At 45.0% G+C, this 13,730-nt stretch overlaps 1 protein-coding gene across 1 annotated transcript in view; it reads right to left on the reverse strand.

Moving 5' to 3' along the window:
* Positions 1-273: 273 nt before the first annotated feature.
* dcbld2 (discoidin, CUB and LCCL domain containing 2) overlaps positions 274-13,730 on the reverse strand; it is a 123,113-nt gene continuing 109,656 nt past the window's right edge. Inside the window, exons 14-15 of the mRNA XM_038801758.1 lie at positions 12,931-13,068; positions 274-9,351 (exon numbers count right to left, since the gene is read on the reverse strand). Of these exons, the coding sequence (XP_038657686.1) occupies positions 8,903-9,351; positions 12,931-13,068 (587 nt within the window). The 3' untranslated portion in view covers positions 274-8,902. The remainder of the gene's footprint in view (positions 9,352-12,930; positions 13,069-13,730) is intronic.

Below are 13,730 nucleotides of genomic sequence, written 5' to 3' on the forward strand. Positions count from 1 at the left end.
AATTCTCTAGAAAAACGTACCTTGTAACAGACATAGGCTGCACTCATGTCATTCTTCTTTACTACACCCTCAGTCCCATTGGGGGAGTTTACCCAGCGAGTTGTGAGCCACCAGTGTTCTTTCAGATGTACTCCTTTTCACATTGTTCCCAAACTAGGACTCTGTCCTTGAATGGGTAATTCGAGACCAGATCAGACCAATCAGCTGTCTCAATTATGGTTGCCATGCCTGGTTTTGGATTGGGTTGTCTGGTTTCGCCCCCCCCCCCCCCCCCCCCCCCCCCCCCCCCCCCCCCTTAAGTAGGCTGTCTGGAAATATAAAGAATGCAAATGGGGTGTATTTCAAAGAAAATTAAATATTCCCCATTTACTTCTATGCCTCGATGTGGAAGCATTATCCAGATATTAAAAGCCCCAACACACTTTCATTGCTATTGAGGAGACTTCTGAATTGAAACCACGACCACACCTGGATGGGACTGCGAATTGACAGTGGCATCAACGCCAACCTCCAATGATTCTCACTTTAAACCAGTTTCTTTTTCAATATTGTATTGTGCAGGGAAAATTGCATTAATTTAGAATATCTATGGTATATATATCCTTCAAATGCCAATTTATGAAGATTGAAACATATGTTCTAGCTGGTGGGATTGCAGAGCCTGTTTACACAAAGCTTACAGCTGCATTCATTCTCCCTGAAGGGGAACAAATACTAAAGAGAAAAAAAAATCTTCATGTGAATGTGACTGAAATGAAGGGTCAGAGAAGAGAATCACATCTTTTTACTTACTTAGATCCACTTTCTGCTTATTCCACTTCATCTCCTTAATTTGACATGAGACATTTGGGTTAAAAAGGGCATTCACCCAATTTGATACTGTTTCAGAATATCGAACCAATCTAGCAGCTACTGAATCAGTGTAGTGCCCCATCTTCAGCTACTATTCTTGCTCTAGTCGTTGATCGACTCCCCCTAGGTTGGTCTAAACATTAGCATCAAGTTAGATTAAGGCAAATACTTAGCAAGATATGAAAATGTTAGTGCATTTGTTGAGCGAGTACAGCATGGTTTTCTTTGCAAAGACATGCTGGAAACTCTGGAATAATATATTGCTTGTGATTTTGAATATCCACAGGATAGCTGGAAAATCATTTTTGATGGGCATAAAGTTGTAACTTTATCATTCCTGTCCAGCATTCTAGACCCCAAATGACTCATACAAGGGAAAGCCTAAGTAGACATAGAGAACACAGCACAGAAGGATTCCACTTGGCTCATTCTGCCTGTGCCAGCTCTCTCAAATAACCACCGAGTCCCACCCTTTCCCCGTAGTCCTTCAAGTATTTCTTTTTCAAGTACATATCCAATTTCCTTTAAGTTATGATTACAATTGCTCCCACCTCTCTTGTAGGCAGTGTGTTCCAGATCATCATAAAATTGCTGAGTAAAAATAAATCCTCTCCTCCTCCCCCTTGATAGTTTTGTCAAATCGGTGTCTGCTGGTTTTCGACCTGGTTGCTGGTGGTCATAGTTTCTCCAAATGTACCTTCTCAAAACCCCTCAATTTTGAATTTATTCTAATTTCCCTTCACCTCCTTTCTGCCACAAAACTGAACTCCCCACACGCATGGCACAGTACATGGGTGGCACGGTGGCTAGCATTGCTGCCTCACAGCCCCAGGGACCCGAGTTCAATTCCGGCCTTGGGTGACTGTGGAGTTTACACATTCTCCCGGTGTCGGTTTTGGTTTCCTCCTGGTGCTCCGGTTTCCCCAATTGTGGAAAATTAGAGAAACCTGTTCCGTACATATTTGCTTTCATTTTTCTCACTTGTAAAATTTTAATTTAGTATGCTAAGAGACCCATTTACCACCTCACGGCACAAACAGTATGAATCTGTATGATGAGTGCATCCTTTTATCAATAGAGCTGATGGTGTAAGAAAAAGGTGCCATTTCTGAAGCCTTGGGCTGGATTTTCCGTCTGCGGGATCGTGCATTTTTAAGGCAGCGCAATCACGCCTGCTGATTTCCCAATGGCGTGGGGTTGCCCACAATGGGAAACTCTATTGGCCGGCTACTGGGACGGAGGATCCCGCTGCTGCTGGGGTGCGCCGCACCGGAAAACAGGTGCGGGGGGGGACAGAGAATCCCGCCCCTTGCCATTAGCTTGTCTTTCTCAAAGGTGATGCTCACATCAGCAAAAAAAAACAAAAAAACAATTTTCAATCTTTGCATGAAGCTACAATCTTAAGATCAACTGCAAAAAAGTCAAATAAAGAAAGCAAGATAATTGTTTAGAGTAGAACTTCCTGCTCATCAGGAAATGACGTGACAAGATCATTTTGGGCCAAAATAAACATTTTCACCACCAAAAAACTAAAATAATAATGATCTGCCATCACCTTCAGCAACCTGAGGAAATCTTTCACATTCTGGTCACAAGGGACTGAGAATAATCTTCAAGCCCTCCCACAGCTACAGTGGGATAAGCGGAGGACGAAATGAGGGAGGAACAAATAGTGCACCTCACTGACAGCAAGTAGCTGTCTCCTGAAGTTTCTTAGCATCAATTTTGCATTTAAGTGGCACAAAAAACAGAAAATGCTGGAAACATTCAGCTGGTCAGGTAGATTCTGTGCAGTGAGAAGCAGATGGCCTTTCACCAGAACTGGAATTGTTGTACTCGTTAGGTGGGCCTGAACCTCACTCAATATTTATAACCTATCTTGTCTCACAGCTAATGACTATATATGGTGAACAGAGATTAATTTTGATCAAATCTTAAAAAGTAACGGTCAAGTTTCAATGAAATTCAGATATTGAGAACATTCAGAACAATCCTGGACTGTTGTTTCAAAATGAATAGCCTCAACACTATGCAATAAAATGTGTAACAAACCAACCCAACACGCCAGTTTAGCAGTGGGAAATGAACTGGCCGCTTTGGGTTTGCTGGAATATGAGCTATTAGAACCGGAATGAGATGAGAGCAAGTCTGGATTCAACCAGGTAAACAATACCACGGAGACTCGAGGGCTTCATTAACTTTCTACCAACCAGTTACTTTCACCTGGTAACCTACGTACAAATATTTCAATCATATATCAACAGATCATCAAAAGAAAATCTCTTCCATTCTATGCACACATTCTAAAATCTACCAAAATATACAAACAATAAACGGTCTACAGTACATGCCGAGGTAAGACAACAAAAAAAAGTACATTCTTGTAGAGAATGACTCATACCATGGGGGGTTTTAATGGCAAATGCAATTCTGGGCGTCCATATTTATGGTGTAATCTGACACAGGAGTGCTTTTCTCAAAGAATAAAGGGACAGAAATACTAAATGGAAATTTATTACATTCATTTTTCTAACAAAATAGAAATTTCAAATGGCAGGAGTGCAAAATAAACTTGATTCTTTCAGGTTTCCTTCCCACTGTGCTTAGACGAACATTCAAATTTAATATGAATAAATTTACAGGTCAGCTCAGCATCTTTTTGGATCTGACTGTGTCTCTCATTAGTTCTAATTTCTATCAATCTAATATGTTCAAATGCCCATTCAGCGTCATTATGAAGGACATTTATCAACGGGAGCAATGGGGCAGGGGGAGAGAGAGAGGGGCTGAGATGGACAGAAAAAGATAAATAATAGCTTAAAAGGAAAACTAAAGCTTTCTTTTTAAGCAGCTCTCCTCTCGAAATGTAGTCTGACTTGACAGTAGTACAACTTGGAAGATTGGACACACTGGCCTCTGATCTGTGCTCCTGTTCAGCCAAGAGCTGTGCCAGGAGCTGGATCTCTGAAAAATCACCTACCCTTTCTTCAGCCTAAAGATCGTGGAAAATACTGGTCAGTACTTGGGCGTTGAGCCCAGGATATGCTAGACTCTCAGCAATGTGTGACAGAGTGGTGGGGTGGCTGGGGGAGACCCTGTAGCGGTAAATGTATGTAGCATTTGCTGCGTAAGAAGCAGTCACCCCAAATCATCACGCTGTGACCTTTATTATTTTGTCTTGCATAAAACCTATTGGGGTGGATTCTCCGCTGTCGGGATTCTCCGTTTCATCAGCAGCATGGGGATTTACCGACGGCGTGGGGCTGCCCACAATAGGAAACCACATTGGCCGGCTGGCGAGACGGAGAATCACAGGGGCGCGCCGCACAATCCCGCCCATTAATTATGTAAGCATTTATCGCAGCACAAAATGCTTGCCATAGGAACTTCCTGGCCTTAGTGTTAGTGTCATCCATTTCTCTTTCTCTCTCAAGGCTTGGGAGTGACAATCAAATTAGCAATAAGATCTTGCTTCCAATGGATTAAAAAGCATCAAAATACGGGTCAAAGGTTGTAGCTCCATCAGCCCAATGGTAAAAATTGCCACTATGGCAACCATTTCATCCAGAAAGTGAGGGTATTGGAAAACAACTCAAACTCTCTAGACAGCTACGCTGCTCAGACTGCGTTAAAAAAACCCTAGACTTCCGGTGGTGGCCATGAGGTGAACGGTTGCACACATGGCTCCTGCTTGGGAATCATTTATTGGCTCTTTTTGCCCGTTCAACGGGTGCTGTTTAGTAAGAAAAGCGGTGTTGTTAGAGAGTTTTGGTTCTTCCTCTGGCCTGTGATGTCTGGTGGTTATAATATGAGGAACATATGAGCACGGTGGCACAGTGGTTAGCACTGCTGCCTCACTGCACTGAGGTCCGAGGTTCGGTCCCGGCTCCCGTGTCGAGTTTGCACATTCTCCCCGTGTTTGCGTGGGTTTCGCCCCCGCAACTCAAAGATGTGCAGGGTACGTGGATTGGCCATGCTAAATTGCCCCTTAATTAGAAAAAATGAATTGGATACTCTAAATTAAAAAAATAATAATAATAATACGAGGAACAAGTTGAATAAGGGGTCCTGGTCTGACTTGGAAGGCCCTCGTGTCGCAGAAGGGGGGAAAATGGTGGAGGTCCCTGTGCCGTCGTTGCCCTCTCAATGGACAACTAAGAGGCTGGTGGAATTCACAATGGAGAAGCCTAAGAAAGAGAGACAAACGGTCTCTGATGACCTGGTTAAAGCAATTGAGATGCCAGTGTAACCTTGGTCAGGGTGGAATGACGGCTGGAGGCATGGGGCTCGATAACTCAGAAGGTAGAGGAGATGGTTGCTGACCATAGTGACTAGATTGCCCTCTTGGAAGCAGAAGTGGCGATGATGGTGGAGGGGCAGAAGATATTGAAGGCCATGGCCGATGACCTGGAGAATCTCTCTGGACGCCAACCTTTGAGGATCGTTGGGCTGCCGGAGGGCATAGAAGGTGCAAGTGTCACGGATTATGTGATGAAGATGTTTGGGAAGCTGGTGGGGGGAGGGGGTCTTCGTGAACCCCCCTGAAGTAGACCGGGCCCACTGGTCATTGCGACAGAAGCCCAGATCTGGGGCGATCAAAATTAGACTTGGATACAGAAACAACATTGAGGTTGGCGAAGGACACTCGAGAATGTGGATGGGAGGGCCCGCCTGTCAGAATCTAAATCTATTAGGACGTTGGGCAGAACTGGCAAAGAGATGTGCTGGATTTAATAAGGCCAAGGCGGCTCTGTATAACAGTAAAGTACAGTTTGGGGTGTTGTGCCTGTCTTGCCATTGGATCGCATTCAGGGGCAGGGACCAACATTTTAACGCACCCGGAGGAAGTGAATTACTTCATAAAGAAGCACTGCCTGGGGGAGAGTGAATGAAGTTGTTGGCTACACCTTAGTGTTCGCTTTTGTTTTTAATATTTCTGCGATTTTTCTGTATTTGTTCTGTATTATTGGTATTATGTGTATTATTGTGCATGGTGGGGGGGGGGTTGGGTATGAGTTTTCCCTTCCTGGTTCATTAGTTATTACAGTTGGGTCTGGGTAGGGGGCTGTTTGCTGATTCACTGGTGTATAACCTTGATTTTCGCCCAGATGGGGGTCACTCTGCTAGCAGTTAGGAGGGATAGATTGCTGACGATGAAGATTAAGGTACTGGACCTAAATTCATTTTGTGGATTTTGTGTAGGGCACCCACTGTGAGTGTCTGTACCAATGGACTGAGTTTGGAGTACTTTCAGTTACCGTTTGCTTTGATGATTGAGGCCATCGCACTTAGGTCGAAGGCTGAGTGTAAGGGTATAGAGAGGGGAAGTAGAGAGCATAGGGTATCCCTGTATGCAAACGTTTTGTTGTTATATGTCACGGATCCTGTCTCTAATGTGGGGAGCATAATGGAGGTACTTAAGTAGTTTGGTTCCTTTTCGGGATATAGATTGAATGTGGGCAAGAGCAACGTTTTTCTTGTGAACTTTCTTGGGGATGAGCGCTGATCTGGAGAGGCTACCATTTTGGTCGACTAGGTCTAGTTTTAGGTATCAGGAAATACAGGTAGCTCATGATTGGGCCACGTTGTCTAAGTTGAACCAGGCCAGTCTGGTAGAGGGGTTGAAGGGGTGGGATGCCCTCCAATTGTCTTTGGAAGAAAGGGTGGAGTTGGTTAAGATGAACAATCCCCGAGGTTCTTGTTTGTGGTTCAATGTCTCCCAGTCTTTCTTCCTCAGTTTTTTTTTTAAAAGTAGGGTCAAGGATTAAGGATTTAATTCGACTTTTGTTTGGGCGGACAAGACCCCCTCTCGAAGGGCTTTCTTACAAGGGCCCAGGCAGTACAACTTAATTTGTTGTATTATTACTAGGGGGCAAACGTTGAGAAAGTACAAGGGTGGTTTAAGGATCCTGGTCAGTATGGGGTGGATGGAGGAGGTGTCTTGTATAGGTTCAAGTTTGAGGGCACTTGTTACTGCTCCTCTTTTGTTTTTTTCAGCTAGGTTCTCTCCCAGTGGAGTGGTAATATCCTCTCTGAGAATATGGAATCAATTCAGACAGCACTTTAAATTAGGGCCTATGTCGCTACTGACGCTGATCTGTGGGAACCCTGGGTTCATACCGGCTGGGGTGGACTCGATGTACAAGATCTGGAAGAAGGAAGGGGTTGAGAGGTTAAGGGATTTGTTCATGGAGGGTAGATTTGCTGAGCTGGAGGAGGTAGTGGAAAAGTTTCAACTCCCGAGAGGGAATGAGTTTAGGTTTTTGCAGGTGCGATTGTTGGTTTGGAAGGAGCACTCTTCGTTTCCTGGGTTGCCGGCACCTTCACTTATAGACAAGGTGTTGTCTCTTGATGAGATAGGGGAAGGGAAGATTTCAAATATATATGGGCAGATGGTGGCGCTGGAGGAAGTAAAGGAGAAATGGGAAGAGTTAGGTTTGGTTTTATGGAGGTGGGGGGAGGGGCTGGCGGTTGGAGCGAGGCTCTGCATAGGGTTAACTACACCTCCTTTGTGTGCAAAGTTAAGTTTAATACATTTGAAAGTGATGCATAGGGCACACTTGACCAGGGCATGTATGAGTAGGTACTTCCCTGGTGTAGAGGATAGGTGTGAGCATTGTTCGAGGGGAGCGGTGAACCACTTGCACAGGTTTCGGTCTTGTCCTAAGCTGGTTAAGTTCTGGGTTTCCTTCTTTGAAACAATGTCGGAGATTTTGGGAGTGGAGCCGTGCCCAATATTGGCGACCTTTGGAGTGTAGGGAATGCCAGCGCTGCAGGAGGAGAGGAAGGCTGAAGTCTTGGACTTCGTCTGTCAATAGTCCGGAGACGAGTCTTGCTTGAATGGAGGGTGCCGTCTAAGGTTGGCATGGCTGGGGGATTTGTCGTAATTCCTGCATTTGGGAAAAATTAAGTACGCCATTAGGGAATTGGAGGGGTTCTACTCGAGGTGGATGCCGTTCATAATCTTTTTTTAAGGAGCTGGTTGTCATCAGCAAATAGACGGGGGTGGGTACTGGGTTAATCCAGGTTAGGCAAGGCTGTGTTGCAGGGATATTTTTATAAAAGTTGTATAAATTTGCAATGCTATTCTGCATGTCATAATTGAAAACATTTTCTGAATAAAATTATTTTTTAAAAACCTGTCTGCAAAGGGAAACACACCTCACGGAGAAGTCTGCATTAATTGTGTAACATATCGATAACTAACTATGGTCAATCGGCTCTATTGTGTTCCAGGAGCAAGTTCAGATCCAATTTACAGAATACAATATGCCATTAAAAAGTGTGATATGAAAACTAATTTTAATTTCCTCCCTTTTAAAAAAATAATTACCCTCACATGGGGGTTCCACAGGTCTCAATACAACTTCAGTCGAAAAGAGACAGAACTCCAGAGCACCGTTGCCATCTGTTTGTAATGTTGCTCTATGAGTTACAGTAGATATCTGGTAGAATCCCTGAGGAACTTTACATGACCAGCTATTTAACCTGGTCCTCAAGTCTGTTGGGATAAACTGCAGTATGTATATAGGGACAGAATTTTCTCTCCAGGCCATTACCACGTCTCTCCCACATAACCACGCTCACACTGACATTAAAGTGTTGTCTTCTGCCCTTGCAATTTAAGACCTGCTCATCGGAAGCAATTCTGTAAGGTTATTTCCTTAATTCAGATTTCGGTAGATGGTGTTTTGGTAGTTAACAGCTTAAAATGAGCTGAGCTGAACCAGAATGGACTGACCAGAATCAACAATTTTCCCACCTTTTAACGTGGAGCACTATCTAATAACCCTTTGGTACCAGACGATATGGAATGCCACACCAGTATGAATCAACCCCTACAATCCAGGCACATGCAGTTGAACGGCAACATTCAAGACAACTCCATATTCCATCCATTAACAGGCAACAGTTTCTGAGCAGTCATCATGGTAACTTGCCAACACATTATCTTTGGACAATCATTTTCTTCCGCTGCAGCAATGCTCGTTTAAACTCATTCTCTTCTTCCCACCAAAATACCTTCTGTATGCTGTCTCCTTTTGGAAGTTCACTCAGCATCTGATGCTGCTGGTATCTGTGGTACGCTGATTGGTACCTGGTAACCTAGTTCCTCTGCAGGCATTGGGACCACCGTTCCTTTGGGTGTATCATAGCCTACCTGCCCAGAAGAGGCAGCCTCAGGTTTGGGTAACAATGTGCTTAGACTACCTGCCATGGAAGGCCCTGTGCCTCCCACTGATTTAAAGGTGGATGCTGCTGCGGATCCCATAGTTCCTGTTGTGTGACCAGAAATTTCCATTATGATTGGAGTGGCGTATTCAGGGCTTGAAACTGGCAAAGGTTCTGCGTATGCATGGTAAATCTCAGACACAAGAGCATCGTAGTGACCGTTCCCATCTGGGTCACTGTATCCTGCTTCCGAATCTTCCTCTGGTTTGAAAGTGGACCCCTGTCGTAGCGTCCCTGTTACTCCTGCCACAAGTGGCTGGGCGTATTCTGTAAACATAACACCATATCATTATTCCTCTGAATGATAGAGAGGCATTGTTTCACTTTTCTGCACTTTGGTCCAAGTATGATAGTTATGATCTATGGATATTATACTCCGTCTCCTCCATGACACCATTTCTTGTGATGTTGCTACCAAACAAGCTGGGAGAACAAGAGAGAAGCATGCCTCCTCCCTCTCGCAATAGTGCCCTGTAAATAGCTGCTGAATCTGAGACACAATGCCTGCAGTGTCCTCATCTCAATTGTAGCTCCATACACGTGTGCAGTGTGCAATTTGGAGGACAAATACTCTGCAGCTATAAAATGCGCATAAACTAGAGATTCATGGAGCAAAGCAACCAGCCCCAAAATAGATCTCTGAAAACCAGAAGGGGGCAAAAATATCTTACTGTGAGCTCATGCTTAAAGAATGGACACTTGAATAAGTCAGGTAACAGAGTCATTTGAAACCTCAGCGGGAATGGTCCTCCCTGACCTTTTGTCAATCCCCCCCAGATGCAGGTACGGATCCAATACACCTGGTTACAAGCCATGGCCAATGGCAGATTAATCAAATTTTTGGTGATGATGTTGGAAGAGATAGTACCTCGAGGGACAACAACTGCTCAGAGGTGGAGGATCCTTCAGGAGCAGGATTTGTGTTTCCTTTAAGCACATGAGGAAGGCGACAGGAAACCACCTCATCTATTCTTTTCCCTCGTCATAATGCTCACTGAGCAACTGAAGAGGAAAGCATGGGCTGCAGGGTGTAGAGAAATCAGCAGAGGACCTGCCCTTGGCCAGATCACCACTACTATTTGAATAAGCCATGCAACCATATCAAGCAAGAGGAACTAGCTTTGTTATATAATATTTTGGGCAGAATCTGAACCTTTTACCACAAACTATATTTAGAAAATTTGAACGAGGTCGGTAGTCAACATATAATACATATTTGTTTGAACTTCAATCTTCTTCAAGTAATAAAATAGCTCAAGCAGACATTTTGTTTTATTGAAATGGAAGCACCTGAATGTGTGGTCAGCAAAATGAAACATGCTGCTCCGAAGAGAATGAGTGGGTACAAATCAAGACGTTCATCAGGGCCCAGTAGCTCTTTAGACAGGTGAAAAATTCAGCCAGGACTCCAGACTCTTATCACCATTTAGTGACACATGGGCGGGGATCCGCACCTTTGGGGGCTTGGCCCGCGCCGGAGTGGTCGGCGCCACGCCGACTGTCACCAAAACCGGCACCAACGGCCTTTGGCGCCTGCCGGCCGGCGTCGGGGCTGGCTGAAAGGCCTTCGCCGGTCCGCGCATGCACCAGTGCGTCAGCTGACATCACCACCGGCGCATGCGCGGTAGGGGGGTTCTCTTCCGCCTCCGCCATGGTGGAGACTGTGGCAGCGCCGGAAGAAAAAGAGTGTCCCCACGGCACAGGCCCGCCTGCCGATCGGTGGGCCCTGATCTCGGGCCAGGCCACCGTGGGGGCATCCCCCGGGGTCCGATCGGCCCGCGCCCCCCCCCCCCCCCCCCCCAGGACCCCGCTCGCGCCGCCAATCCCGCCGCCACCAGAGGTGGTTGAAACCACGGCGGCGGGATTGGCCTCTCAGCGGCGGGACTTCGGCCCATCGCGGGCCGGGAGAATCGCCACAGGGGGCTCGCCGATCGGCGCGATTCCTGCCCCCGCCAGTTCCCGGGTGGCGGAGAATTCCGGCCATGATCGTAGAATGCAGGTGTTAGTTGACAATGGGTTAGATGAAGATTGATCACCTTTGCTATTAGACTACCCATCAAATGAACAGATTTTTTAATTGCACAATGAGACAGATGATGATATGTAGATTTATTGTATTGAGCTAAAAACGGACTGAACATGTAAAAATTTAGGAAATCAAAATGTTAAATTGCTGTATTCTTTTTTTAAAAGCTTTTTAAAAAACTTTTGTTTCTCTTGAGTTTTTTGTGGTATACATAGTACGGATAAATGAACAGGCTGTTGATTAATGCTGGCAGCACGGTAGCACAGTGGCTAGCACTGTTACTTTACAGCTCCAGGGCCCCAGGTTTGATTCCCTCTTGGGTCACTGCGGAGTCTGCACGTTCCCCGTGTCTGCGTGGGTTTCTTCTGAGTACTCCAGTTTCCTCCCACAAGTCCCGAAAGACATGCCTGTTAGGTAATTTGGAGATTCTGAATTCTCCCGGTGTACCCGAACAAGCGCCGGAATGTGGCGACTTGGGGCTTTTCACAGTAACTTTATTGCAGTGTTAATGTAAGCCTACTTGTGACAATAAAGATTATTAATTATTTGTACAGTAAGAAGTCTTACAAAACCAGGTTAAAGTCAAACAGATTTGTTTTGAATCACTAGCTTTCAGAGTGCAGCTCCTTCATTAGGTGAGTGAAGAGATGGGTTTCCAGAACCACATATATAGACAAACTTAATGATGCAAGATGATACTTTGAATGCGGGTCTTTGCAAGTAATGAAGTATTTACAAGTCCAAACAAAGCGACTGAAGAGAGGGATGATCACAGGTTAAAGAGGTGTGAAGTGTCTCCAGCCAGGACAGTTGGTAGGATTTTGCACGGCCAAGCCAGATGGTGGGGGGAGGTGAATGTAATGAGATAGGAATCCAAGGTTCCGGTTGAGGCTGTACTCATGCATGTTGAACTTGGCTATCAGTTTCTGCTCGGCGATTCTGCGTTGTCGTGCGTTCTGAAGGCTGCCTTGGAGAACGCTTACCCGAAGATCAGAGGCAGAATGCCCTTGACTGCTGAAGTGTTCCCCGACTGGAAGGGAATATTCCTGCCTGGCAATTGTCACGTGATGTACGTTCATTCGTTGTTGCAGCGTCTGCAATGTCTCGCCTCGGGACACCCTTTCCTGCATCATCTTGCATCATTGACTTTGTCTATATTGGGTTGTCCAGGCTTGAGACAATTCACACTTCTTTAACTTGTGATTATCCCTCTCTCCAGTTGCTCTGTGTGGACCTGTAAAGATTTAATTACCTGCAAAGACTTGCATTCAAAATATCATCTTGCATTATTGACTGTCTATACATGTAGTTGTGGAACCCACCTCTTCACTCACTTGATGAAGGAGCTGCACTCCAAAAGCTAGTGATTCTAAACAAACCTGTTGGACTTTAACCTGGTGTTGTAAGAATTCTTACTGTGCCCATCCCAGTCCAACGCCGGCATCGCCACATCATAATTATTTGTAGATCTCAAGGTAGCACCTCCCAGAAAAGAGAGAAATGTCGACAGGATGGTTTAAGTCAAAGGAAACACACATGAGAACACGGATCAATAATCAGAACAGGCATAGGGCATAATTTCCAAAAACTTGAATACAGCACATTCTGGCATTAAGAGAGAGTTAACATTGTCAAATTTCCTGGCAAAAGAGTTCCTGTGGGAAAGAAAAAGCAGTTTGCAGCCACTTAAGTACGTAACAATTCATTCTGCAGTAGTGACCATAGCAAGACACTATTGACCCTGTTTCATAGAGAGCGGTCTCACGACACTGCCTCTATTAATTGATTGTTCAGTATCTAGGTTTATTGCTCTCGAATACCTGCAGGTTCGGTCTGGATCATTGTGCTGGCATTTCGGGCTCTCAGGCGGTTCATCTCACTGCTGCTGTAGCGCACAGAAGCGTCATCAGGCTCAGCATTTTTCGCAGGTAGAAACTGCTTCATTCCCTTCCACCAGCCTGCACCATAATTCCCAGTTAGTTAAATTGTCACAAACAGTACTGCGGGGCAGAAGTGCTACACAGGCTATCTATATTCTTTGAATATTATCAGCAGCAGCAAAAGTTACCCAAGAGAATTCCGCTTTGTGAAAAGAAGTATTGGTGCAGATTGATCAACTCACTCAAACGCACCAAATTATAAGATAATTTCCTTCTCTGAACCAATGAATGTGGAAGTATTGGCTTAGTGCTATTTCACTACCTATTGGCCCATTGTGCTCAGGCGGGCTCTTTTAAAGAGCTATCCAATTAGCCTCACTCCTGTGTTTTTTCCCCTCATAGCATCATACATGTTTTCCCTTCATCCACTTCCCTTTTGCAAGTTACTACCAAATCTGCTTGCACCATTATTTCAAGTGTCAAGGAACACATTTGTCCAATCAGGCTTTCGGGAATGTCACAAAAATTGGAAATAAAAAATGCCGAAGGGGAAGAAAAGCCAACCAAATCCCATCTTTTATTTGAAACCGTAATAAAGTCTGGACCACTCGAGACTTTCCATTTGTGATTCATTTGCTGGCAGCGGAATGCTTCCATGTGGCCATGGATTTGTGTGTGCGGCAAATTGTCAACATTGGTCGGCAATAATCACCTAATCCCAGGGTCTCTCATTAAATGAC

This window comes from Scyliorhinus canicula, chromosome 7, assembly GCF_902713615.1.
Source record: "Scyliorhinus canicula chromosome 7, sScyCan1.1, whole genome shotgun sequence".
Taxonomy (NCBI): Eukaryota; Metazoa; Chordata; class Chondrichthyes; order Carcharhiniformes; family Scyliorhinidae; genus Scyliorhinus; species Scyliorhinus canicula.